This window comes from Lathyrus oleraceus, chromosome 7 (assembly GCF_024323335.1).
Source record: "Lathyrus oleraceus cultivar Zhongwan6 chromosome 7, CAAS_Psat_ZW6_1.0, whole genome shotgun sequence".
In the NCBI taxonomy this organism is placed as follows: domain Eukaryota; kingdom Viridiplantae; phylum Streptophyta; class Magnoliopsida; order Fabales; family Fabaceae; genus Lathyrus; species Lathyrus oleraceus.
In genome coordinates, this window is record NC_066585.1 from 219,981,624 (window position 1) to 220,009,260 (window position 27,637).

Here is a 27,637-nt window from a genome sequence, read left to right on the forward strand (position 1 = left end):
AGAAGGATAAAGGCAAGGACAAGGAGGTAGAAAAGAACTATATTTCTCCAAAGGCTTCAAGTTCAAAGTCCTCAACCAATGAGCAAAGTGATTGTGAAATAAGTGAGGACAAAAAATACGATGATGAAGAACTGGGATTGTTTGTTAAAAGGTACCATAGATACATAAGGAAAAATGGAGTCAAGCACTCTGACAAGAACCTCATCACCTTTAGAAGACTATCGAACTCCTCAAAGGAAGATGAGAATAAGAAGGGTAAACATAGAGGTTCATGCTTCAACTTTGGAAAAGTCGATCATTATAACCCAGATTATCCATTGATCAAGAAAAACAAAGAAAATGGCCAACACAAGAGATCTAGAAAGTCTATAAGAGTGAGCATACATTCCTTGGGAGAGTGAAAGTGAATCCTCAAGTGATGAAATCTCAAGTAGTAGTGACGAATCGACAAAGATTTTCTTCATGGCCAATCAAAAGAAGAAAAAGATTGTAAGTCGTTCTAAACATGAATCTATTAATGAAATTTCTTATTCTCTATTACAAAATGTTTTTGAAAATATATATAGAGAAGTCGTAGACGCTTTTAAAAAGTTAACTTCAAACAAAAGAATCTTTTCACACTTAGAAGCTAAAGTTTTAGAAACCGAAAAGAAAATGGAAGCTCTTAAGAAATCTATGGTAGATATTCAAAAGGATAAGAATGAGGATGAAGAACCATCACAGTTTGGTTGTGAAACTTGTCACATTTGGCAAAAAGAGGTTAATACTCTTAAAACTAAATTGGACAAGGCATTACAGCCAAGTGTGATATTTTCTATTGACCCCTCAAAGTTTAAAAGGTCTTGTAACCCTCCACATAAAAAGTATAGATATGTTCAAAAGGATTCAAATAGAAAGAGAACATCTAATCATAACTTATCTTGGCACTATTGTTGCAAGAGAGGTCATACCATTAAGAAATGAGAATTTAGGAGACTTTTTGTTCCTAAAGGTTTTTTTCAATGGTATGTTTTCACTAACCCTCAAGGACCCAATAAAGATAGGGTATATAGGATTTCTTGTTGATCTTGTAGGATAAATGTCTTGGCTCTATGAAGATAATATGGATTCTCGTTAGTAGATGATCAAAACATATGAAGGGTTTCATTTCCCTAATTTGTTGAATTTGTGGCAAAGAATAAGGGATTTGTAACCTATGAAGACAATAATAAGTGTTCTATAATTGCTAAAAATACTGTAGAGTACCTTTAATGTTTTATCCGATAAATGTAGAGATATGTGTTTCTTTTTCATGATGCAGAATTATCTTTAGAAGACATACTCAAAGACACCGAAGAAGGAATTGATCAACCTAAAACGGTGAAACTTGAGGAGGAGTAAGATAACGTTCTTGAAAATGAGAAAGGATGAAAGTACAAATAAAATGGATGATTATAAAATTAACAACATTCTTGGGGACATTACAAATCACACTATCAGGTACTTAAGCAAAGATAAAAGTGGTAGGAACGTTGGTGACAAAAGATTTTGATGCTCTCTTTGCATTTGTTTCAACTTTCATTCAAAAGTTCCATGTGAAATGCAAGTGCATCCTCCGTCATCCGTACGATGAGGTAATATCATTTCAAATTTGCGCTTTGTAAGTAAGTCTCTTTATTTTACCTTGATTATGCTCCAAAGGTATATGATACATTTGATGGATGATTCATGTTATGTTTGTTCACTTCCAAAAAATTTCAATTGATAACCATTGGGTGTTTTAAAATTTATATGCTTAGAGTGACTCCATGCCATTCTTCTTCCATACTTGAAATATGTGCTTTGTGTATAAGCATGTTATCTATCATTAGTTCTTCCATGATATATGTGAGCTTGTTATTTATATATTCCGGCATGAAATATGTTTGAACATGTTATAATGTCAACAAAATTCTTGATATGCGTCATTATTATGTAAACATTTTTGTTTTTGGGTTGTGTGGTGATAAATTTAAAATAGTCACCTTGCTAGAGCACATGCATGTGCAGCATTCGGGAGTACCAAAAGTATATGTCACACAAACGTGTCGCTTTTGAAGCAACTCAAGAGTTTTTGATTGCATTGTATCCTTCATATTTCATGTTTATTGTATATGTTATTTGAAATTATTTGTGGAAACTATGTTATATTGTTGCTTAAATTTCCTTTATTTATGTTTAGGCATTTTCAATATTTACATCATTCTATATGAGTGCTAGTTCATTGATGATTTTGTCTTTACAAATGCCTCTGTGTGTTATATTAGTTTATATGGGATATAAGATACTTCTCATGGATTGCTTTGTCTCCTTTTTATGTTGTCAAAGGGGGATAAGCATCTGTAGATGAAGTTGGAATGCATACATTCAAGGGGAGCCTTCATGAAGACACGAAACACATCATCTCAAGTTTTGCCATCATCAAGAAGATGGAGTATGTGAGTGTAACTTCTAGTTAGATGTACTTCGTATAATGTAAAACTAGGATACTTTAGCGTTTATGTATATTGGACGGTATCCTCAGAGTCTTAAGGTACATCTTAGCATTATGAAGCATAAGTTTTTTTTAGAAATGATTTAGAAAAGGTTAGAAATGATTCTACATGGCAAAAATGTGTTTTTATACATGACACGTGCTTATGTGTCGACATATACGTTCTATAAGTCGATACATGTCATTAAGTTTTTAAGTATGTAGCTTTTGTTTATGCATGTGTGGACACATGCAACATACAGGTCAACACATAAAAGAAATATTTATTCTATGAGTCGATACATGTTGATGAGTTTTAAAGCCTGTAACATCTATTTGATGTGCCGACTATGGAGGGGTTTCAAGTTGACACATAGAAAAAAATTTCTTCTATGAGTCGCCACATGACTTATACAGGTCGACACATGCTTCGAAGATGTCAACACATAACTTACATAGGTCGATACACACGATACGTTTTTCCAAAAAATCATGATTTTTTCAAATCTTTTGCATTCCTTTTGTCTCCAACTTGCACACACATATATATACCTCATAAATTCATCATTTGAAAGAGACGAAACCATGAATATACAAAGAGTTCTCTTCATCTTAAACCTATGTTCTATGCATACACACAAACAAATTACACATAATCATTTTTTGTTTAGGTGCCATTTAGAATAAGAGTTGATAACGTCCAATTTAGGTTGTTGAATTGTAAATTGGGATGAAAATATTTGGGGGTTTCAAATAAGAAAACCAAGTTGGGGTTTTCCTTCAAGATCAATTGGTGATTTGAAGGTTTTGGACAAGATTATGCGAGTTGGATTCATCCGAGTGAAAGCTTCGAAGAACGGTGGGTTTGGTCGAAGAAGTAACGGTAAACGGAGGATGTTCTTGGTAAATCTTGGGTGACAAAAATTCATAATTTGAATTCGATCGAGTGAAAGCCTTGAAGAACGGGGTTTCTTGCAAATGAGTAGCGTGAGACGGTGGATAAAATTGGTATTGTTGGGTGATTTGATCAAGCTCAAATCAAGGGAAGAAAAGAAGATATGATCAACATCAAACATAGGGTTTGGAGGGTTGGATTGCTATTTAATTTTTTGTAAAGAAAAGGTTAATTTTCATTATCTTAATTTGAGTTCGAATTGAGGGAAGGTGTACCCATAGTGAGGCCGATTAGGGAATTTCCTAAACAAATCCTTGTGTACTCCTTTATCTCTTTTACTTTTAATTTGCAAATTATTGAATTCGTAGATTGTGCGATCAATACGTTTGGTTAAAATTTGGTTGATAACATTTTGAAAACAATTTTGTTATGTTGATACAATCTATTAGATTGTAGTTGTTTTTTCAAATCAACAAAACCATATAAAATTCTAAATGAAATTGATTGCGGTAATTTGCCTCAATTAAGTTTTTGTGTATTTTGTCATTGGAAATAACCTTCACCTTTAGATATATCATTTAAACGATTATTTTTAAACATATTTATTGATTTGTCTATCATTATCATCAATCGGTTTTCATATACAAATATATGAGCTTCTTGATAGCGATTTGGTTTAGATGACTCGATCCAGGCCACTTCTGCTAACCGTTAGATTCTTCAAAATAATATTTGTAAAGTTTTTTTTAACTTGGGATCTATTCACCCCCTCTAGATAAGTCACTTTCGTCTAAAAATAAAAATGTTGGATCCCTAAGAAGGATCCTTGATGTCTTTAAGGGCTATCAAAACACTAGTTTTTCTTTCTTGGAAGATCCCTGCCAACATGAAGGTGATCTAAATCTCCATACGATACTAGTAATCATGATAGGGAATCAGGGCGAACCTTCTTTGTCTACCGATACCTTGACTCTCCATGTAATGAATCATTTCTCCCAACATCAACCAAGAATAAAGTAAAATCATGAACTATCCGGACAAAAGTTTTAAGTTTATGTACCATGCTCTCTAACTGTGAATGCTTAACAAAAGTTTTTGAACTATCCGGAAAAAATTGGGGTATGACAGAGGGAAACCATTAATAATAGTAAAAAAGTATGCCTCAAAGGGGTATAAGGTATCAGAACCCCTAACTCGTGAATAACAAGCAAGTAAAAATAAAAATAGGGAACAAATATTTCTTCAACAATGTTCATATTAGCTCTCTCTATTTCTGAACAAGGTTTCAGGACCACATCCTCTTCATGACCCGTATTGGAAAACCCAATTCCCGATAAAACCTGCTTATCATGTTAAAATTGGAATACATGGAAGCTATGTCTCGAACATGAACATATTTAATGTTCTTTCAAACCATTAACTTTGGGTGTGAGGAAGGAGAAAAAGGCAGGAATAACAATGTTTAAGCCCTGGGAGAAAGAATGAATACCACCAAATTTTCTTTTTTTTTCCTCTAGGGGTTTGTCCTTGGATAATGTATTTTTTCCGAGGAGGAAAAAAAAAGAATTTGAGGGGAAAAGGAAAATTATTTCCTCAAACAATGAATATAACCTTTTTATAGAAGTCCAATGTCACAAGATGTTCACCCACTCAAGGGAGTAACTTCCGTGAGGAGTGGAAAAGTTCTTACTCATAGAGGGCACATGTACTAAAAATAGGTTAGAGTGGTTTCTCTAGAAAAACCATCATTATCTACATTAAATGTTACTCATGCCCTTTTCAATAAGCTCTCAAGCTTTCATAATTGAGTGGTGTTTTAACGTCTTTAGAGTCAGTCAAGTGAAACTCAACGTCTTCCATTAAAGATCGGTTAATCATGAGACATCTGGTAGAGGGGTGGTGACTCACCCTCAACTCAGGTGCTTACCCCAATGTAAAAGGACTCGCCTCTCATTAAAAAGGTTGCCTTAAAGTTGAAGGGATCTCCCTTAGAAGGATAAACTCGTCTCGTATTAAGAAGGTTTCTTTCAGTTGATGGACTCACCCTCGGGGTGAGGGGTTCGCTTCCCATTAAGAATGTCACTTTCATATGAGAGACTCGTCCTCAAGATGAGGGATTCACCTCTCATTAAGAAGGCCACCTTCCGTGGAGGGAGTCACCCTCAAGTTGACAGATTGATATCTCATTAAGAATGTCACCTTTAACTCGAGGACTCACACTTAAGATAAGAGACCTACCCCCTATCAAAAGACTCTCCCTAGACCATGGGAAAAAACCTGAAGAGAACATTTAAACACTTCGCCCTTTACAAAACCCTCGTTCTTGAGGGACTGATTAATGTTAGAGGGTTCCAAACAAGGGCGATACCAGGGTCCTCGCCTAGTAAGGCATCACTCGAGAATTATCTTTATGGAGTATGAGGTCTTGCTTTAGGACAATTGACATGTATCATACCATTATCTCTCGATTAGTCATACAAGAGTGTGTCATGCCACAAATTTCTCAAAAATAGGTAGCCAACAATCTCCCCTAGTCAAGGGAAAACGATTGCCACTTATTAGGATTTCCTAAATCTTAGACCCGAGGACCTCTATAAATATCTGACCCTTTGAGGGTAAAAGATAGATCATAATTTAATTAGCATATCAGATAATATAGAGTCTCTCACCTCACGTGAGATGACCTCTCTTATCACTGAAAACACCATAACACCACAATACAAGGCCCGTTGCCGCTACAAGCATTGCCCTAACTATTATAAAACTACTAAGGTCTCTGAGTATGCCCTACCTATGTAGGGATACGACACACACCTGTATTTTTCTATAAGTATAATTCTTATGGTTGTCCCCATGTTGTCATAGTTTTGGTGAAGCTTGGCTTCTATTCACCTCCATGACAATGAATCTTTGAGGTTAGGACAATCTTTATTAGTACCCATGATACACTCTAATATTTCTACATGGACTTATTGGATGTATCACCTCAACAAATGATATAACTTTCATATCACTAGTTATGATGTTGCAATCTTGTCGCTCGTTTTTTGTATGGGCAAACAAAAAACATTATGATTCTAAAGTCTAAACAGTGTGCTAATAGGTATCAAATGATTATAAATGATTATATTGATTGTGTGATCATATATATGATTATATTGATTGTGTGATCATATATGGAGAGTGAATTCCCTAATTATAGAATAGTTTAATTGTAATACGCTATGTGCAATTGTTATTTTTGTTTCCATTGAAATGACATGTTGGATCATTAGTGAGGAAGTATGATTTTGTTGTTGTAATCGATTATGAGATAAATGATGGTAGAAATTGTTCCATATAATTTGAAATTGTGTACACACTTCAATATTTCTATATACTTGATTAATAAATGTGTTAGTTAGTAGAGATAACCTCGACGGTAGTATTCAGAAAATTAAAATCACACGTTAATTAGAGATAGAGTTTAAAAATTCTTTATATAAAATGACTTCTTTAATCCTACCGGTTGATTTTATTATGATGCGTTAATATCTCATTCTAATTGTAATAATAAACTACTGGTCATCCTGATTCGCGGAGGTATTGTTTTAGATCTTCACACTTTTATAAATGAATGATGAGAGATAATATTTGAATTAGATTACATGGACTTATACCATTGTAAATAGATATTAATAAAATACCATTATAAATATATCCAAAACTAATTTCTTGTAAAAGATATAATTTATCCATGTAAAATTTTTTCAATTATATTGCTTTCAATTATTTGTTCTAAATATTAGAAACAATAATGTCCCTATCAATTTGAATGATGTAAATCTCAAATTTAGCCAAATTTGCCATAAAAAGAAAGTAATAGACTTATGATTAAAAAAACTTCCAATCCAAAAGTATCTCAAGCCGACAACCATACCATACCACGTGTGTCATCTTTATCTCATTTCATACGAAAAATATCTCCAAGAACATTCTAGAGTTAGCATGTGCATGCATGTTCGTGGACACCATAACCACCACAAATCTCAGATATTTTTCTCACAATGAAAACTTCTAGACTCTTCCCTCTTCCTGATTAACCTACTTTAACTCCCAATAAATACCATCCATAACTTCAATATATTCCTCCATTCTAATTCACTGTCAAAGATCACACACCCAATTTCATGCCGGTGCAATTGATCCAAATTCAACATCAGAAACATTCTTCTATCTAGTGCATGTTTAGAACAAACGAGTGAGAGTGACAATGAATGATTATAACAACGGGGTATTATCGTCATCTTACTACGGTATTCTTGGTGTTAGTTCAGATTCTTCTATAAACGAAATAAGACGCGCGTACAGAAGGCTTGCTATGGTAATTAGTTAGTTAACTAATTAACTTTTTTCCTGTTAATTTGTTAATGAAAATTAGGTTAATTTTGGTTTGAAAATTGAATGCAGCAATGGCATCCAGATAGATGGACAAGAACACCGTCTTTACTTAGTGAAGCCAAATGTAAATTCCAGAGAATTCAAGAAGCCTATTCAGGTAAATTTATATAGCGTTTCATGAATAGTGAATTTTTGTTCCGTTTTGCGATTTTTCTTTTTGGTTATTGAAGTGTTTTGTTGTTTTTGTTTAGTTCTATCGGATCCGAAGAAAAGAACTATGTATGATGCTGGATTGTATGATCCTCAAGAGGAAGAAGATGAGGTAACTGCTTAAAAGATTATAGTTAAACGGTATTATCGTCATGTTAGTATGGTACTGAGAGGTTTTGTCATGTGATTTCATTTTTAGGAATTTAGCGATTTTATGGACGAAATGGCTACCCTTATGGCGGAAGTTAAGCAAGAGGTATGGTTGAGCATTTTCCATAAATAGTTTCACATCAACTCTTAAAATGTTCGTATTCAGGATCATGTTTTTATTCTCGAAAATATGTCTACTGCAGGAGAAGGTTTATGGTTTGGATGAATTGCAGGCCATGTTCGTGGAAATGGCTGAAGGATTTGAGACTTCTTCTATGTGTTTTGAGACACCAATGAGGGTTGATGAGTCTTGTGTTAGCAGAGGAAGTGTTTTGACACAATATTAGTTAATGATGTGTGTGGGCCAGGCCATGTTTTTAAGTAACCGGTTTCAACTTCGTAGGAAATATCACTGTTATTTTGTGTATATGTTGGAAGGAATTTTTGGTTTTCATGATAGGGATTGATTTTGAGAGACAGTGATTTTTAATTGGGTTTTTTATTTGAACGAATTAGGTTTATCGAATGTTGAACTGGAATTTTTGTTAATGCATTTCCAATATTTTATCACAATTTACATTTTCATATTTCTGAAATGTAAGCTGATACCTGCTACAATCCATATTATGATGATGCAACCAAATAACTTGCAGACATTCATTGCTGTTAATACAAGAACATTAAACTCCAAATATGCACGGTGTAGGCAGACTTGTGTACAAGCCAGCATCATTAATATTGACTATACCCACCATGAATTCCATGGGCAATAACTTCAGACATGCATCTATTAAGGTTATCAAGGGTAGAAATAAACTCTTGTTGTGTTTAGGGTAAGTGTGTAAGAATATTAAAGGTTTGAAAAAAAAATTGATAGGTAGGATAATTATTTATGGAAGATAGAATTTTGTATTTTTGTTTGATACAAAAGTCTAGGATTACATTTCTATTTATAAGACTCTAAGGAGAACTCTAGACACATTAATTCTAGAGAGTTCTCAACTCTAGACATTCAAAGAGTATTCTAGAAAATATTACAATCTTAAGAAATATCTAGACATTTCAAATATTACAATACTTTCCTAGAAACATTCCCCCCAAATAAACTAAACCAAAATAATTAAGCTCAAAAATCAAATAATAAGGTTAGGCCAAAATCAAGTTTAATATTTCAACACCCCCCTTAAACTTGATTGTGACTCCAATGATAGCTTCACGAAAGTTTCCAAGTTGAGTGACTTGGTGAAAATGTCGGCAGCTTGATCTCTAGATATCACATACTTCAACTTTACCTTGTACACTCATCTTATTCCGATTTCTTTATGTACTCGTGGAAGTATAGTAAGTTCCCATGTATCATTCTTCGTGATTGACTTGTTTTCTTCTTCCATGGCGTCTCTCCACTTTAAGTTTTCAACAACTTCTTGATAGCTTAAAGGCTCGCAATCATCCAAAAGGAAAAAGAGGTTAATGTCGTTTCTGTTTTCGGTTATCTCATAAAGCTCTTCAATACTCCTTAGTCGTGGTGTCCTCTCACTTAAGCTTGTTTCATCCAACCTTGGTGTCGATGAGGTCGGCAGTGTAATATGTTCCTCTATCATTGGTTGTTCCATTTCGTCTTCTTCTTCAAAGTAAGGAAGAAAATCGTACCTGTCTTCTTCAACACTCCAATCCCAATAATCTTCTTCTTCGAACTCCACGTCACGACTTATGACGATCTTTCCACTATTTGGATTATAGATCTTGTACCTTTTGAAGCTTGAGTCGTAACCTTCGAATACATACTTCTCACTTTTATCATCGAACTTTATTCTTCTTTCATCTGGAACGTAAGTATATGCAATGCTTCCAAACACTTTGAGATGAGAGATCCCAGGCTTCCTTCCACTCCATGCTTCTTGTGGTGTCTTCTCATGCACGCTTCTTGTTGGGGAACAGTTTGTCAGGTAAACCGTACATGCCACTACTTCGGCCCAAAACTCTTTCGACATCTTCTTGCTCTTAAGCATGCTTCGCGCCATGTTAAGTATGGTCCGGTTCTTTCTTTTTGCTACTCCATTTTGTTGTGGTGGTCTTGGCACTGTTAGTGGGCAACGGATTCCATGATCTTCACAATATTTGTGGAACTCATTTGAAATGAACTCTCCTCCTCAGTTAGATCTCATGGCCTTAATGGAAAGGCCACTTTCTTTCTCCACAAGGGCTTTGAACTTCTTAAAGTTTTAAAACACTTATGACTTCTCCTTCAAGAAATAAACCCATGTTTTTCTAGAATAATCATCAATCAAGAGGAGAAAGTATTTACTCTTACCAAAAGAGTTTGGATTGATTGGTCCAGAGACATCGGTGTGTACTAGCTCTAGTGATTTTTGCACGCTTGACATTGTTTCCTTTGGAAAGCTTTTCCAGAATTGCTTCCCAACTAGAGATCCTTCACATAGTTGGTCTGGGTGGTTTATACTAGGCAAGCCTCTCACCATCTCCTTCTTTAACAAACATTTTAGACTGTCGAAGTTGAGATGTCCGAATCATAGATGCCATAGTCACGAAGAATCAGTATAGCAAGTCTTGAGACACTTTGCAATATCATTTTGAATGTTCAAGAGGAACATTCTATTCTTTGACATAGGCACCTTAGCAATCAAGTTATGTTTACAATCCCTTAAGAAAAGACTATGTTCTTTCAAGTGGATGTCATAGCCTTTTTCTAATAATTGTCCCAAGCTCAAAATATTATTCTTAATGTTAGGAACATAGTAGACATTGGACATGAATTGTTGACTCCCATTCTTTAAGCGTATAAGAGTTTTACCTTTGCCTTTGACCAGTATCTTTGAGTCATCTCCAAATGAGACATTGCCAGTTGTCGCTTCATTGATCTCTAAGAACATGCTTCGATCACCGCACATGTGATTGCTTGCGCCAGTGTCGAGGTACCATTTGTTTCTTTTCTCTTCAACTTGGTTTTGGCACGCGAGCAACAAAGTTTCTTCTTCTCCGTATTTTTCTTCTATAAAGTTAGCTTTGTCCACAACCTTTTTTGAGAATCTACACTTAGATGCATAGTGACCGATCTTGTTGCAGTTGAAGCACTTTATTTGTGATTTGTCACACCTCGACCATGAATTTCCTCTTCCACGATCTCTTGTTGCTTGTGGATTCCAACTTCTTTCTCCATTGTTAGAGTAGTTGTTGTAACCTCCTTTTCCTTCCCCTCCATATCCACGTCCATGCCCACGATCTTGGCCATGACTGTAGCGGTAAATTCATGACCATCAAGCTATGGATAAACTTGACGTCAAATCCCAAAGATAATAAATTTTCAAATAAAAAATAATAAAATGCCAGAGATTACAAGTACGGGGGTTGGTTACACAGAGGGAAGGTGTTAGCACCCAAAGTGTCCTAGGGAGCCCTTTTTTTGTGTGTATGTGTTTTGGTATAAAATATGTTTGAAACAAATAGAGTGTAGAGATGAGAAAAAAATTCATTAATTATATTTTTGTGTTTGACAAGACCTTCGGTCTCGTGCCTACGTACCAACATAAAAATGAGGGATCAAAAACTCGTAGTTTGTGGTATCAATTTCAAAATGAGTGGATTTCTTTTAATTAAAATTTAAGTTTAAAAGAGGTACAAAAGGCCAAAAAGTTTGAATGAGTGTTAGTTCTTTTTGTCTTTTGAAATTCTAAGTCAATATGGTTAAGTTCATTTACAAGTTTGATTTAAGAAAAGAGTTAAAAATGCAATGGCATAAGGCCAGCGTTTCTATTTTGAAATAAGGTCTAAGTTTGAAATCACAAGCAAAGAAGATTTTAAAAAGGGGGGAGAGATTTTGAAATTTAAGAAATCGGAGGAGATGAAGAGGCTAATTCTAAGCATAAAATTAAAAGTTAAGAGTTGAAAAGATCTGACCAATGGGATGCAATCCAACAGACAAGAATGTCATATAGAAAACCCATTTTCCCTTTGGACTTTTAATCAAGCAATAATCATCAAGCAATTAGCAATATGAAGAGCAAGGTATCAAATAAAGATGGCCACATCCAAGCAAGCAAATCCCATAGCTAACAATCTTCTTTGTCTTCTCATGCATCAGAGGGAAGACATTAGACATAAGTTCAAAGTAACATTTGCATCAAGACCATGTAGCAGATGAATTCATGTGGATCCCAATACTTGCATCAGATGAAAGCTCAAATCACAATAACTTGGTCTCAGAAATGTTGGCATTGGCCAAGTCCTTTTGCATGTGGAATGTTGCCTAATTCTAAGTTCAAAAGTTCAGATCAAACCAACAGTCCACACAAACATTTTTTTAGGGTTTTTGTTGTTTATTAAGTATTTTAAGATCCTAAGACCACAAACACAAACAAAATACACAAGCATATATACAATCACAATATATGGCTCAAATGAGCAAAGTGAAAATGGAATAAACATAAACAAGTTAAAAGATATGTAAAAATGACAAATGAAATGGTAAATGACTTGAATTTAAATTGCATAAAGTAAATGACTTGAAAAATAAAAGCAATATTAATACAATTTAGTCAAATGTTAGTTGGTTAGATGTTAGTGATGTTTTGCCTTTTAATTGATTAAGTTATTCTTTGGAGAATACTCAACCCTCTACTCACAAGGATGAATCCTTGAACCAAAGTTTGGGCATGAGGTCCTCAATTCTGAGCAATGAGGGTTGTATTTATAGCCAAAGATATTCATTTCCACACACTTCCAAAAATTGCCAATTTTAGTAATTCTCTTTGCATGCTTGCATGGGCGTGTGATAGGCCCATCAAGTGATGTACTCAGTGAAGGAAAATTGCGATCCAAAACGCAGCGGAAATTAAAATTTTCTCCTTTAGAGATCCTTACGAATGGTCATGATCAGTGATAGAATATTTACCTCTTGTGATGATTGAAACCTTTGGTGCAGATCTCTTGTGACGATCAAAACCTTTGATGCAGATCCACGGAGCGATCACGAACGTTGAACGATGACAACGTCTCTACTCAATCCACACGAACGGATTCCTCCAATCTCAGTGCTAGCTGGTACGAATGAAGGCTTTGAGTGTGTGTGTGTGTGTGTGTGTGTGTGTGTGTGAGAGAGAGAGAGAGAGAGAGAGAAAACAAAAATAATGCAACCGCAATGAATGCTTCTGCACAAGGGTTCTATTTATAGAACCACTTGTATGGGCTTCAAGCTAAAAAGCCCACTTAAGTGTATTTTGGCCCATATCTTATAATATGCCCAAAATCACTTAAGCCCATGGTACCTTACCATATTTCGTATTCTACTCAAGTACACCGTACCTTACGATGTTCTATAATTCACTTAAGGGCACCGTACCTTACGGTATTCCTTAGTTACTCTATCTCTCATCAATCCGTCATTTGTGTGTGACCCTGTAGGTTTTCGTGACGTTGGCAATTATATTAAATCACGCATTTAACATAATAAACAGTGAGCGGTATCTAGAAACACATCACTGCTACCTGTCGCATCACGCGAAAAACCGGCGGGAAAAGAAAGAAACAACAGAGCCGCCACCGTGCGTTATTTATCCCAAAAGGGGGAAAGGAAACGCTCAGAGTAAACCTGGGAAAGAACATGGTCTCGCGACCAAAGAGTATGGGTTCGGGAGTCGGTTATGCGAAGGGAAGGTATTAGCACCCCTACGCATCCGTAGTACTCTACGGGATCCACGCACAATAGAAAGGAAAATTGGTTGCTAAACACTGCTCAAAACACACTCACACACTGGCTGAAAGAGACAAAAGAAACTGACTGAAACTGACTCGGCAGGATGTCGCATCCTAGGCCTACTTAGTCTATCAGGCATAGACATCAGAGTCGAAGTAGTTCGGACTGGGGAAACGACACATGCTCGCTAGGATATCGCATCCTATGCATACGTATCTTCTCGGACGAGAGAAGAATCAGAGCATTCGTAGCTCGGCTGACACGCACACAAACAAAACACAGGCAAAGGCAAACGTGGAGCCTGAATGCCAATCACTGGACTTATATCAGCATCCGAACCAAAACACACACAAAGAGGCAAACGTGGAGCCTGAATGCCAATAGCTGGGCTTACATCAGCATCCGAACCAAAACGCACGCAAAGAGGCAAACGTGGAGCCTGAATGCCAATAGCTGGGCTTACATCAGCATCCGAACCAAACACACGCACACTGGAACCTAACTGCCACTCGATGGACTTACATCAGCTTCCAAGCACACAACAACACAACAAGTTAATAGGGAGTCGGGGACTCGAGCCTATAACTGTCAAGCACACACTCAAACAAACAGACAACAAATTGCTAAGGAGTCAGGCACTCGAGCCTAGCAAATGTCAGACAACACACACAAAAAGAAAGAAGGGCGCCCGGAGAGATCAGCTCAATCTCCTGCCTACATACTTCATCTGGTATGAAGATCAGGGCGATGTAGTTCCCCTACGCAGGGATAAAGGATCTAGCCTAACCAGATAACAGAGGGAGACACAACTAGGGAGACTATGACTCGAGCCTAGATGTTATCATGCAAAATCGTCCCTAAGTTAAGGTTTCTAGCTAAATGGCACAAGGGCCAACCTATCCTAAGCATGGCTTGCACAGGAAGCAAGCCACACACACACTTAACTTGCACAGGAAGCAAGCCAAGCAAAACCTAACTTGCACAGGAAGCAAGTCTAAACTAACCCTAACTTGCACAGGAAGCAAGTCAAACAATCCTAACTTGCACAGGAAGCAAGTCAAACAATCCTAACTTGCACAGGAAGCAAGTCAAACAATCCTAACTTGCACAGGAAGCAAGTCAAACAATCCTACAAGCACAGATAGCACACACTATACACAAGCAAGTGGCTCAAACAAGGGTTAGGTTTTAGTCAAGGGGTCATATCAACCTCAACAAACAAACCTCTGGAACTGGGTGAATGTTGCTCTTAACCTTGCCATTGAGAGACTAAGGTGAAGCAGATGAAAGGTGATGACGGGTGTGCCTCATTGCTTCTATCCCTGGCCTGGGAGAGCATTTGACAAGAATGTGTGGGTTCAGAAAGTGGGAACCCTTCTACACATTTAAAACTGACTCAACTGTACAATTGTACAAGATCTTGGGTTTGTATCTGCAATGCGTCAACACAGTGGTGTGAGCAAAGTAGATGACACACAGAATAGCAGGGGATAGATTGCATATCCCTTGGGTTCTGCCAATTGCCTCTTCACTTAGGAGGTCTTTGACTCTATACAAGGACAAATGTAAACAGTCACAAACATTGCCTCTTAAGGAGGACTTCAGACAGTTGCCTGGCCAAGTAACAGGCCAGGTCTTCCAGACTACATGAAGATAGAAAGGTACCTCAATGCAAGTTGCTTATACAAGCAAAGCAAAGCAAAAGTTCACAAGGAACTAAGCAACTAAAAGCACCTGAAACAGTCAAGCAGATGTTAGTATGCAACTTCAAAACAAAGCCAAAAGGAAACAGAAGTCAACAGTCAGTCAGGAGCAAATGGATGTGCAAGGCACAGGGCTCAAGGCATGTGAGCCAAGCCACCTACAAAACAAACAAGTTAGACAATGATATCTAAGCAAACTCAATCAAAAAGAATTGGTCTCATTGGTCATTTGTTGGTCAACCTGAAAACATAAGCTCAAAGGTGAGTAACAGGACCACTAGGACAAGCCTAGGGTCAAAAATGAATGAGAAAGTCAAAACAGAAAGCAATGTCCAATCAAAATCAAATTCAAACATTTAGGAATCAAACCCAATTGGTTTCATGTTCATGTCAATCACTATCATCATTTCATGAACAAATTAGGTCAAGGTATAGCAAACAGAAGCTCATAGAAGTCAACAGCAAGACTTGCATCAAAAGCAAACTAAAACATTTCCAAAAATCACCAAATAAATCATGATCAATCATAACCCATAGCATGGTAAGCATGTCAAATTTCATCTCATTGGGACAAGTGGAAGGCAGTCAATGAAAATCAGAAAGTCAAAGCAATTTTGAACATGCTCAAAGAAGTCAACCAAACATGCATCAACTTGAAAAATCATAAATCAGAGATGGTGTATGATAAATGAATGGGACTAAAACCATGGCAAATATTGGGATGTATAGTTATCTCATGTAAAATTTCATGTCCATCTAATAAAGTATGAGAATTTCACAAATGAAATGGGAACAAGTGTCACAAAAAGTCAACATTTGACTAAGCAGGGGAGAAAATCTCTAACAATTAGGAAATGCCACAAATAATTCCCAGAAAATTCACATGTAAAATAGACATACAAGAGTAGGTTCATGCAAAAAATCAGATCAATTGGAGGTCAAGAAGCATGGTAATGAAAATCATGAAGTTGGACATCAATGGTGTGACACAAATTGTCACAGCCTAATTCAAAAAATCATAACTCACAAACCAGATAAGATAAATCCACAAACTCTACACCAAAATCACCATGAGTGTGTCTAGTTTAAGCACAAAAAATTTGGGAGCCATTGGATAAAGTATCACCATTTCACAAATGTTTTGGCAAAGTGTACAAAATGTGCATACATGTCACAAACCCTAATACCAATCAAAAACCAACCATCCAAAAATTCTGGAAAAAATGTGATAAAAATCTAGAGATTGTGATGAACATGATGCAAAAAATCCCATGAAATTTGGAATTAAAATGAACAAGTTATGATTTTTGCAAGTTGGATGATTAAAATGGAAAAGAAATAACTTAAATCAATGTGTCACATGCCACGAATGGCATTTTTGTAAATATGGGAGCCACTTAACAAAACGACGCCGTTTCGGGCGACTAAAGGAAATGTTTTGATTGGCTCTGGAAGCTACAGCCATGCGTACGTGAGGAAAGAAAAATCTGGGCAATGCATTTTCTAGGGTTTGCAGCTACAGTAAACTCCATCTTCAACATTCAAATCGAAAAAATTCAAAACGCCCAGAAAATCGAACCGAGCACATCACTAGAACCAGCACACCACACACATTAAGAATCCATCATCCATTTTTCCTAAAACACTCCAACACTCATGAATCGAAGCTAAACATATTCACTCATCAGATTTCAAGTTAACATATCTTCTAGCATACTTAACCATTTTTATTGATTCAAATTTCAAAATGATTAGCATGGTGTGATCTAACTAAAGCATATCATGGTTTTTGGAATGGTGAAAGTCGAATTCTTACCAATTTGGAGGGACAGTCGTGTTTCTGATGTTGTTTGGTCGCTTTGGAGTGAAACAGGTGAGCCTTAAGCTTCCTACAGTTGAATGATGCAAGGAACTTGGCTTGAGATGGCTTGGGATAGCTTCAAACTGGGACTGCCATGGATGAGTGCTTGGAGAAGACAGTAGTGAAAAGGCAGTTACAGCTGCATTTCCTTGCTTGCAATAGCTCCCAATAGGATCATGAATGATGGCACAAACAAGTATGGCTCGGGCTCTTTGGTGTTTTCTCAAGAAAAATGCAAAATGCAAAAGATGGCTTTTAGGGAATATCAGTTTTTTTCTGCTCAGACCAAGTGATTTGTGTGACTGCTACTGGTTTCAAAATGATGCTTGGATGGTGTTTGATGTAAGGCAAAGTTTGGTTCTTTGGAAGTTTTGACTGGTTTTTGAAAATGCAAGCAAAATGGATTTTTTAGAGAATGAGAGAACCAATGTTTTTTCTGTTGGTTATTCTGGCTGCAGCTGGTTTTCCATGACAGAAAATGAGGTTAAAAACTTCTGTTTTGATGTACAAGGCATGGTCCATGGATTTGTGGGATGTGGTGGTTGAGAAATTGTACTTTCTTTCCAAGTTACAAGCAAGTTAGGCATGGCTTCATGTACTGCATAAGAATGGGCTTGCAACAAGTTTTAAATGCATTTTCAGAACATGTTTGATTGGTAGAATTGGTTAGAAATGATTATTTTAAAAAGTCAACCATTGGTCAAACTTGAATTTTAATGAAACAAGTCAAAAAATGCCATTTTGATTGGCAAGGTTTTGGTACATGATGTTTATATTTTTGGAAAGAGGGGATCAAATGTGGTTTGTAGGAAAAAAACCCCACCCAAATTGGCCAAATGGTTTGAGAGATATGGCCTTTTGAAGTTCAAGAATTTTTGAAAATGATTTGATCATAACTTGCCAACCATACATGGGAATTGAGTGTTCTTGGACTTTTTGGAAATGGGAGAACAAGATCTTCAACTTTCATGTTGGGCAAAAATTCATTTGAAGCTTGTATCATGATGTAAGTTTGAGGATCAAGACTTTCCATTTTTGGTAAGTTTCAGTTACAGGTCCAGTTTCCATTTTTGGAAATTTCTGATCTGGCTTCAAATTCTTCCATGATGGTGTTTGACATGATATATGAGGACTATATGGACATGAATGAGACCTCTCAAACCAATTTCCATCATCAAATCACTGATTAAATGGACAGTTGACCAACAGTTGACTTTTAGGGTTTCTGGCTGACTGTGCATTGACTGATGACTTCTGACCATCCAATCCTTGACCAAAACACTTCAAATGGATCCCCAAGTCATGTGAACATGTTGGGCCAACCCTAGGGCCTTGGCTCCTTGAGAATTGTGCTTGCTTGCTTGACTGACTGATCTCCTGACCAGTTTGACCTAATTTCTTGATTTGCTTGCACTTGAGGCAAAAGAGGCAATGCAATGCTACGCAGTGGACCATGATATGCTATGACCTAATATGCAAATGTATGTACAATGATGGGTGCAAATTTGAGGTGCTACACTACCCAAGACACGAAAATGTCATGTGATATGACAATTCCTTTTGTGATAATACTTATGTGTATAATTATCCTTTTGCCCTTATGTCTATATTGAACACAAGGCATAGACTGTGTCATCCTTGTCCAGTTCAATATTGGGCCCATAGACATTTATCCTGTTATGCAGGATGGGCAAATTCCATCTAGGTCACTCATGTCCCTCAGCATGCTTCGTGGAGTACCCATCAACTGTCTTTATGGTTATCCAGTTACGGACAACATTGGATCAGCAATAAAGCACTCGACTCTACATCTAGGGTCCATAGTGGTTTCAGGTCGAAGAGTGGTATACACCATTATCACCATGAGAATAACTTATGACACTTTGCATAACTTTCTATATAGTATTCTCATAGCGGGTCAATCCGGTATAAATATTACTCCTAATATTCATACATATGTTTAAGACTTGATAACTCTTTATCCATGATCCATGAGATGTGATCATCAGTCTACAAACATAATATTCTTAATGCTTTAATGTTATCCCACTTCACACTAAAGCTCGACTATGGATACTTTAAGAATAGTGTCCTTATTGAAGGTGAGAAAAACAAGAAAGGGGGGTTTGAATTGTTTGAAAAATAAGCGCTTTTGCAAAATGAAATCACACAATGATTTTATACTGGTTCGCTTATAACACAAAGCTACTCCAGTCCACCCGGCCAAGGTGATTTCACCTTCAACAAGGACTTAATCCACTAATCTTGAAAGATTACAGACAACCCCTAAGAGAGAAGAAAATCTCTTAGTCCTCTCAAGTCTACAGACTACAAAGAGTCACTTGAGGAAATCAAATAAAATAGATACAAGATGTGTAATCTAGAGTGCTTCTAAGAAAGCAAATATTACAAACTTAAGAACAAATTATACACTTGATAAGCAAAAGCTTAGTGAAAATCTTTGAAGAACAGAGATGCTTTTCTTGAGCGTGATATAATTTCAGTATAGTTTTGGCTAGTGATTTCTTGCTTACTGAATGAGATTTCTTCTCTATTTATAGGAGTTGAAGTAGAGTTGAAGTAGAGTAGAATCTATTGGATTTAAAGATGTAGTTACGCCATTCCATAAATAGCTTCTGCAGGAGACTTTTTCTTTTAGAAGTGACTACTTACCACAAGTAGTATCTTCTCTCTTGGAAGAGGAGATTAACGTCTCTTTCTAATTGAGGAAATCCATTTGCAGAACTTTAACTTGGCTTAAACGTTACTTCATCATGATTAACAATTCTGATTAGAGTCTTCGTGTATCTGGGAATCTGGCTTCTGATGTTATCTCTTGAAAGTTCAGATGGCGCTGAATAACTTCAGAGTTTACAGAAGGCATTTGATCAGAGTTAGAGCTTCTAGACTTTACTTCATGTTCAGATGCTTCTGATACTCTGTAGTTTTGTTCAGAGTCAGAGCTTCTTGAAACGAGATTCCACTTTAGGTGCTTCTGATACTTGATAATTTGTATCTGATCTTGTTGTGTATCTGATGACATCATCAGATTTATTTCTTCTTTCTTTAGAACCCTGCACACTTAGAAACTTTTCGTTAGGGTGCCATTTTTGGTTTCATCCTTTGTTATCATCAAAATCATGGAGTCTGTTGTAGAACAATTTTTGTTCTTACAATCTCCCCCTTTTTGATGATGACAAAACAAATAAAATTATCAGATGAAACATGAAAAATATTAGATCAGATAGACAAAAGCTCCCCCTGAGTTAGCGCTAGGGAGTTCAGAAGTTCTTACCAGAGCTTTCCAAGCAATGAGATCTGAAAACATTCTGCAATTTCTTAATTTTAATGTTAGAGTTATTTAATCAAAGCTATTTATATCAGAGCTATTTCTACAATTGTTGCAGAAAGTTTAAGGTTTTAGACATAATTTTCATCAGAGCTATTTAATAATTTCTCCCCCTTTTTGGCATAATCAAAAAGGCATAAAAAATAAAAAGAATAAAAAAAGAGAAAAACACTTCATTAAAAAGCACAAAGGCAAACAACAGTCAAAAACATCAGATTCAAAGAAGAATATCAGAGCTAAAAAAGACAGAAGCAAAAACACTAGGCAAGCAAACAAAATAAATCCTAAGTGCCTAAGGGTTTGGAGGTTGAGGAAGTCTCTGAAGCAACATGGCAAACATGTTCTGGATGTTTTCATTTAAAGCATCTTGCTTGTCCATCCTGGCACGAAGCTCATTCTGATCTTTCTTGATCTCTTGCTGATCTTGCTTTATCTCTTTCAGAGTGTTAAGAATCAGAGGGATCGCAGAGGAAGACTCCCCCTGAATCAGAGCCTGCTGAGCTTCAGCTTCAGCAGCAGCTTGGGCTTCTGCATCTGCCTGAGCCTTGGCTTCAGCTTCCTGAATCCTTAGAAGTTCTGCTTCCTTTGCCAGTCGTTCTTCTTCCAACCTCTTTGCTTCTTCTTCAGCTTCCCTAGCCAATCTTTCCTCCTCTAATCTTCTGGCCTCAGCTTCTCTAGCCAGTCTCTCTTGGAGTCTTTCCTCAGAGTCTCTGATGTAGCCATTTCTGACTTGTTCAGAGATACTCTTCAGCCTATAAGACTCAGAGGTCATCCAACTAATGACTCTGTTCCAGTGTGTCCTAACAGATTTAGGATCATCACTAACTTCAGAGTTTTTAGCCAGAGACTTGATCTTCTGGACTGAAGCTTCTGCAACCTGTATAATGGCCTCCTCAAGGGTAGGTATGGTAAGTTCAGGTTCAGGTTCAGGTGAATGAGGTGGAGAGTTTTGAGGGCTGAGATTTAGAGAGTGAGGTTCAGTTTCTGATTCTGGTTGAGGTTCAGATTCTGCTTGAAATTCAGAATCTGGTTCTGGTTGAAGACTGGGGGATGAAGCATAGAGTGGGTTTAGGTCTAATGGGTCAGAGTCTGGTCCAGGTACAGCGGGAATAATTGGTGGGGTGATATAAGGATCAGATGGTCGAATTACAGATGGTTGGGTTTCAGAGGGTGTGGGGGTTGTTTGTTGTGGTGGAAGTGAAGTTTGATTTTCAGAGGAGATGGTGGTTGTTTGTTGTGGAAGAGAAGTTCGGAGGGTGGAGGTTACTTCAGATTGTTTTGTGGGTTGTGGAGCGAAATTTTTAGCATAGATTTCAGCTATTGTTGGGGAGTTTGGGTCAGAGTGTTCTGTGGATGATGATGAAGAAACACTAAAGTATGGGGGTGTTTCTGGTCCAGAGGATGAGGAAGAGGAAGTGCTGTGGTGATATAGTTGATTGGGGTCAGAGGTTGTTGTGAAATTACGAGCAACTTTTAGAACAGGTGGAGGTTGAGAGGTTCTGATGGTTGAAGGAGGGGTTTCAGAGGTTGTAAATAAGGGAGGTGTTGGGAGAGGAGTAGAAGAGGCCATCATAGTTATTACAGAAGTAACAGGAGGAATGGACTTACCAGAAGAAGAAGAGACTTTCAGAGGAGCTGGAGCTTTGGTTCCAGAAGATTCTCCAAGTCTGGGTTTCTTTGCCTTCCTTGCTTCCTCAGCTATCTTCTTCTCAGAAAGGCCTCTTTTGTATCTGACCAAATCCTCTTCTGAATCCAAAAGGTCTTCAATTCTGAAATCAGAAATATCAATACCTTCATCCAGCAGACGCTGAAGGTAGATAGCAATGGCATCTCTGGGTTCATTCTTGAAGAACCTTTCAAGGCCATGAGGCATCTTCCTCTGATCCTTCAGAGCTTCCCAGGTCACATCCATAGTAGGCTTGACTCTGATCTCTTTGATGATTCCCATGCTCTTCAGGTTTTTGGCATTCAGAGGCTTTCCAGTTTCTATAGCCAGATCATCCATCAGCTTGGCCTTTTCCAGCTGGTCAACCAATCCATGCTCAATGAAGACATCAGAAAGAAGTCTTCCCAGAGGGATGTAAGATCTTGGCTTCAAGCTGTTTCTGGAGTCTTTGACAGAATCCCTTAGATATTTGAAAAGAAGAACAGGGAGATTGATCTTGATACCTTTCAGAATGCAGTATAAGATGAGTTTCTGATCAGCATTAATATAATCAGAGGAGTTGGAGGCTGGGCGATGGTGGATTGTTCCCAAAATTATTTTCAACCAAACTCGGAGGTTCTGATGAAGCTCCTTCTTCTTAGAGGGGTTTCCCTCAGCGTTTGATTTGAAGATTGTAGGGTTAATGACTTCTGTGATGCGCTTTGACCTTGGAGGAATGTTGTAAATCCTCTTTCCTCCAGTAGTCTCCATGTTCAGCAAGGAAGCAATTGATGCTTCAGTGATGACAATCTTCACTCCCAGAACAAAAGAAACAATGAACTGGTCATCTGCATCAGCATGTCTCCAAAATTCTTTGACAAGAAGAGGGTAAATGGGACCATAAAGCCTGTTGAAGTAGTTCTCCCAACCTTGCTTGTGAAGATCTTCAGTAAGATCAACACCGTTTCTTCTCAAATTCTCAAAATCTACCAGCGATTCACACAGTACATCCAAATTCTCAAAGGAGGTTGCAAGATGAATGTGGCGTTCACGATCCAAAATGTGAGGTTCTTGATAAACAGGGGTTGTGGTAACGCCTGTAACAGTGGGTGTTTGAGTGTTTGAGGTTTGGGGATTAGAACTGGCTTCCATTTGTTGGGAGAAGTTAAAAACTTCTTGCTCTTGAGGATTCATGAAGAAAATTGATGAAGAAGATGAAGGACTGAAGGAGTTGCAGAGAAAACTTCGAGAGAGGGTTTAGGGTTTAAGAGTGAGTGAAGAATGATAAGTGTGTGAAATGTGAGAAAAGTGTTTATATACCTAAGTAAAAACGCATGCAAAACGACACACATACCAGCGTTAAACACAAAACTCAAAATGGCACGCTTGGGGGGAAAAATGATTACAGCTCATAAATGAATGTCTAATCCCACAGTTTGCACACTGCTCGAGGAAAACTCAAACGTCTGCCTTTTGAATTTCTTGACAGCTGTCTAGAAGTTCTAAAGTTTGACGCTTCAGAGTTCCACGCGTTGATGTATCTGATCTTCTGGAATACCAAGAGATTGGTTCTGAAGATTTCTAACTCAGATATCTTCTTAACAATGTAGAAGCATCAGAGTCAGAGGCAGAATCATATTTGTTTTTATCAGAATCTTATTTTATATTTTTCAGAGCCATACTTCATTCAGGACAATTTTTAATGTTCAGATTTTCTAAGATGAAAAGAAATCTATCTTCAGCTAGAGGCTTAGTAAAGATATCTGCCCATTGATGTTCTGTATCAATGAACTTCAGCGTTACTATTCCTTTCTGAACATAGTCTCTAATAAAATGATGTTTAATTTCTATGTGTTTGGCTCTGGAATGTAAAATAGGATTCTTACTCAAACAAATAGCAGCAGTATTATCACAAAGGATAGGAATGTTACTCTCAAAGATTTGAAGATCTTCTAGCTGATGTTTCATCCAGAGCATCTGAGTTGTGCACAGTGATGCTGAGATATATTCTGCTTCTGCAGTTGATAGAGCGATAGTTGACTGTCTTTTGCTAGCCCAGGAGATTAGATTGTTTCCCAGAAGCTGGCAATTTCCAGATGTGCTTTTTCGTTCTATTCTATCTCCTGCATAATCTGCATCACAATAACCAGAAAGCCTATACTCTGATGTTTTCTCATACATCAGGCCCAGGTTAGGAGTTCCTTTCAGATACTTAAGAATTCTCTTAACAGCTGTTAAATGAGATTCTCTAGGATCTGATTGGAATCTGGCACAAAGACAGACGCTAAAGAGAATATCAGGACGAGTAGCAGTTAAATAGAGAAGAGAGCCTATCATACCTCGATAGAGCTTCTGACAAACCTTGTTGCTTACCTCTTCCTTTTCCAGAATGCAAGTTGGGTGCATAGGAGTCTTTGCAGAGTTGCATTCAGTCATGTCAAACTTTTTCAGAACATCTTTAATGTACTTGCTTTGATGAATGTACGTGACTTCTGGAGTTTGATTGATTTGAATTCCCAGAAAGAACTTTAGTTCTTGCATTAGACTCATTTCAAATTCTGCCTGCATTAACTTAGAAAATTCTTGGCAAACAGAGATATTAGCAGAACCAAAAATAATGTCATCAACATAAATTTGGCATATCATGAGATCATTTTCATGATTTTTACAGAAGAGTGTAGAATCAACCTTCCCTCTGATAAAATTTTGTTCCAGAAGAAAATTGCTCAGACGTTCATACCAAGCTCTGGGAGCTTGTTTAAGTCCATATAAAGATTTTTTAAGTTTGAAAACATGTTCTGGAAATTTTGAATTTTCAAAACCTGGAGGTTGATTTACATACACTTCTTCTGAAATATAACCATTTAGAAATGCACTCTTGACATCCATTTGGTATAATTTGATAGAATGATTAATAGCAAAAGATACAAGAAGACGAATAGATTCTAACCTCGCGACTGGAGCAAAGGTTTCATTATAATCAATACCTTCTTGTTGACTATAACCTTGAGCTACCAGTCGGGCTTTGTTTCTGACAACTTCTCCTTTCTCGTTCAGTTTGTTTCTGAAAACCCATCTGGTTCCAATGACATGAGTGCCTCTGGGTTTAGGAACGAGATCCCAGACATCATTCTTGGAGAATTGATCTAACTCTTCTTGCATAGCTGCCACCCAATCGTCATCTTGAAGAGCTTCATCACAGGACGTAGGCTCAATCAGAGACACTAGTCCCAGAGGAATATCTTCAGAGGTTCTGAAGGTGGATCTGGTTCTAACAGGTTCATCTTTGTTTCCCAGAATCAAATCTTCAGATATGTTAATACGACTTTTAACTTTCCTTGGAATGTCTGGAGATTTAATTTCTTCAGAGTCTGGAGTGACAGTTGCTTCTGGAGTTTTCTCAGATTCTACCAGAGTGATCTCTAAATCTGCAAACTTTTCAACTAGCTTTGACTTTTCAGGGTCAAGCTTATCATCAAATCTAACATGAATTGATTCCTCCACAATTTTGGTTTCTGTGTTGTATACTCTATAGCCTTTAGAGCGTTCTGAGTATCCTAACATAATACCTTTCTGTGCTTTGGAATCAAACTTGTTTAGATGTTCTTTAGTATTTAATATAAAGCAAATGCATCCAAAAGGATGAAAATAAGAAATGTTGGGTTTTCTTCCCTTACACAGTTCATAGGGAGTCCTTTCCAGAATAGGTCTAATAGAGATTCTATTCTGAATGTAACACGCTGTATTTACAGCTTCTGCCCAAAAGTGCTTTGCTACATTTGTTTCATTGATCATGGTTCTGGCCATTTCTTGGAGTGTCCTATTCTTCCTCTCTACAACTCCATTTTGTTGTGGAGTTCTAGGGCAGGAGAAATCATGGGATATTCCATTAGAATCAAATAATTCTTCAAAATCTTTATTTTCAAATTCTCCACCATGATCACTTCTGACTCTAACAATTTTAGAGTCAAATTCTTTTTGCACTTTAGAACAGAAACTGGTGAATACAGAGTGAGACTCACTCTTGTGCTTTAGGAATTTTACCCATGTCCAGCGGCTGTAATCATCAACGATTACTAGTCCATACTTCTTTCCATTGACTGATGCTGTTTTCACAGGACCAAATAAGTCAATGTGAAGAAGCTCCAGAGGCTTAGAGGTAGAAACAACATTTTTCTTTTTAAAAGATGTTTTTGAAAACTTTCCTTTCTGACAAGCTTCACACAGAGCATCTGAAGAAAACTTCAGTTTAGGCAGGCCTCTGACTAACTCAAGTTTAGTTAGCTGAGAAAGTTTTCTCATGCTAATGTGGCCTAAGCGTCAATGCCATACCCATTGCTCTTCGTGAACTGACATTAAACATTTAACATTTTGATCTTTTAAATCAGAAAGATTTATTTTATAAATGTTGTTTTTCCTCTTGCCTGTGAAAAGGACAGAGCCATCGTTCTGACTAATGGCTTTACACGTTTTTTGATTAAAGATTACATCATAACCGTTATCACTTAATTGACTTATGGATAACAAGTTATGCATTAATCCTTCTACATAAAGAACATCAGATATAGAGGGAAGAGTACCATTACCAATAGTTCCGGAGCCTCTGATCCTTCCTTTCTGATCTCCTCCAAAGCCTACAAATCCAGCGTCTTTAAGTTCCAGGCTTTGGAACATAGACTTTCTTCCCGTCATATGTCGCGAGCATCCAGAGTCCAGGTACCATGACTGGTGTCTGAACTTTGCTGCATAGGATATCTGCAACATAGATAATCTTATCTTTCGGTACCCAGAATCTCTTGGGTCCTTTTAGATTAGTCTTCCCAGAGTTTCTTATAACTTTGGGTCTTCTATCATTCTTAAATTTTTGTTTTTGTGTGTGTGTGTAATGATATGAAAACGGAGATTTAAGCTGGTTACTGGTAGAGGTTTTATTTTCCTCAGAATCATACCCAATTCCCCTTTTATTATTCTGACCTACTCCATAAATCATGGATGCCATAATACTCCTATCTATCCCATTCTTCAGAAATTGTTGAAAGGCTTCTTCATATTTATAAATAATTTCATTTGAAGTTTGTGGTGCTTGAGACAACGTTTCTTTTACTTCTAAGCTTTTTGTTTTAGCTTCATCTCTTTCTAACGTTAGAGATCTGATAGTATCATCTCGTGCTAGAATTTTTGTCTCAAGTCTACTACATACTTCAGATTTTGCTTTAAGAAGGCCTTTAATGTCTTTAACTTTT

General features: G+C 37.0%; 1 protein-coding gene across 1 annotated transcript; it reads left to right on the top strand.

Annotated features, from left to right (window-relative positions):
- The first annotated feature begins 7,396 nt into the window (after window positions 1-7,396).
- On the top strand, window positions 7,397-8,699 carry LOC127101345 (uncharacterized). Its single transcript, XM_051038735.1, has 5 exons — window positions 7,397-7,749; window positions 7,836-7,923; window positions 8,018-8,088; window positions 8,176-8,232; window positions 8,330-8,699. The coding sequence occupies exons 1-5, from the start codon at window positions 7,639-7,641 to the stop codon at window positions 8,471-8,473; spliced, it is 471 nt and encodes a 156-aa protein (XP_050894692.1). The 5' UTR covers window positions 7,397-7,638; the 3' UTR covers window positions 8,474-8,699.
- The last annotated feature ends 18,938 nt before the right edge of the window (window positions 8,700-27,637 follow it).

Coding starts and splice junctions, on each gene's coding strand:
- LOC127101345 (XM_051038735.1), top strand. CDS start 7,639: ATGAATGATTATAACAACGGGGTATTATCGTCATCTTACTACGGTATT. Junction 8,089..8,175: donor CTCAAGAGGAAGAAGATGAG/GTAACTGCTTAA, acceptor TTTCATTTTTAG/GAATTTAGCGATTTTATGGA. Junction 8,233..8,329: donor TGGCGGAAGTTAAGCAAGAG/GTATGGTTGAGC, acceptor TGTCTACTGCAG/GAGAAGGTTTATGGTTTGGA.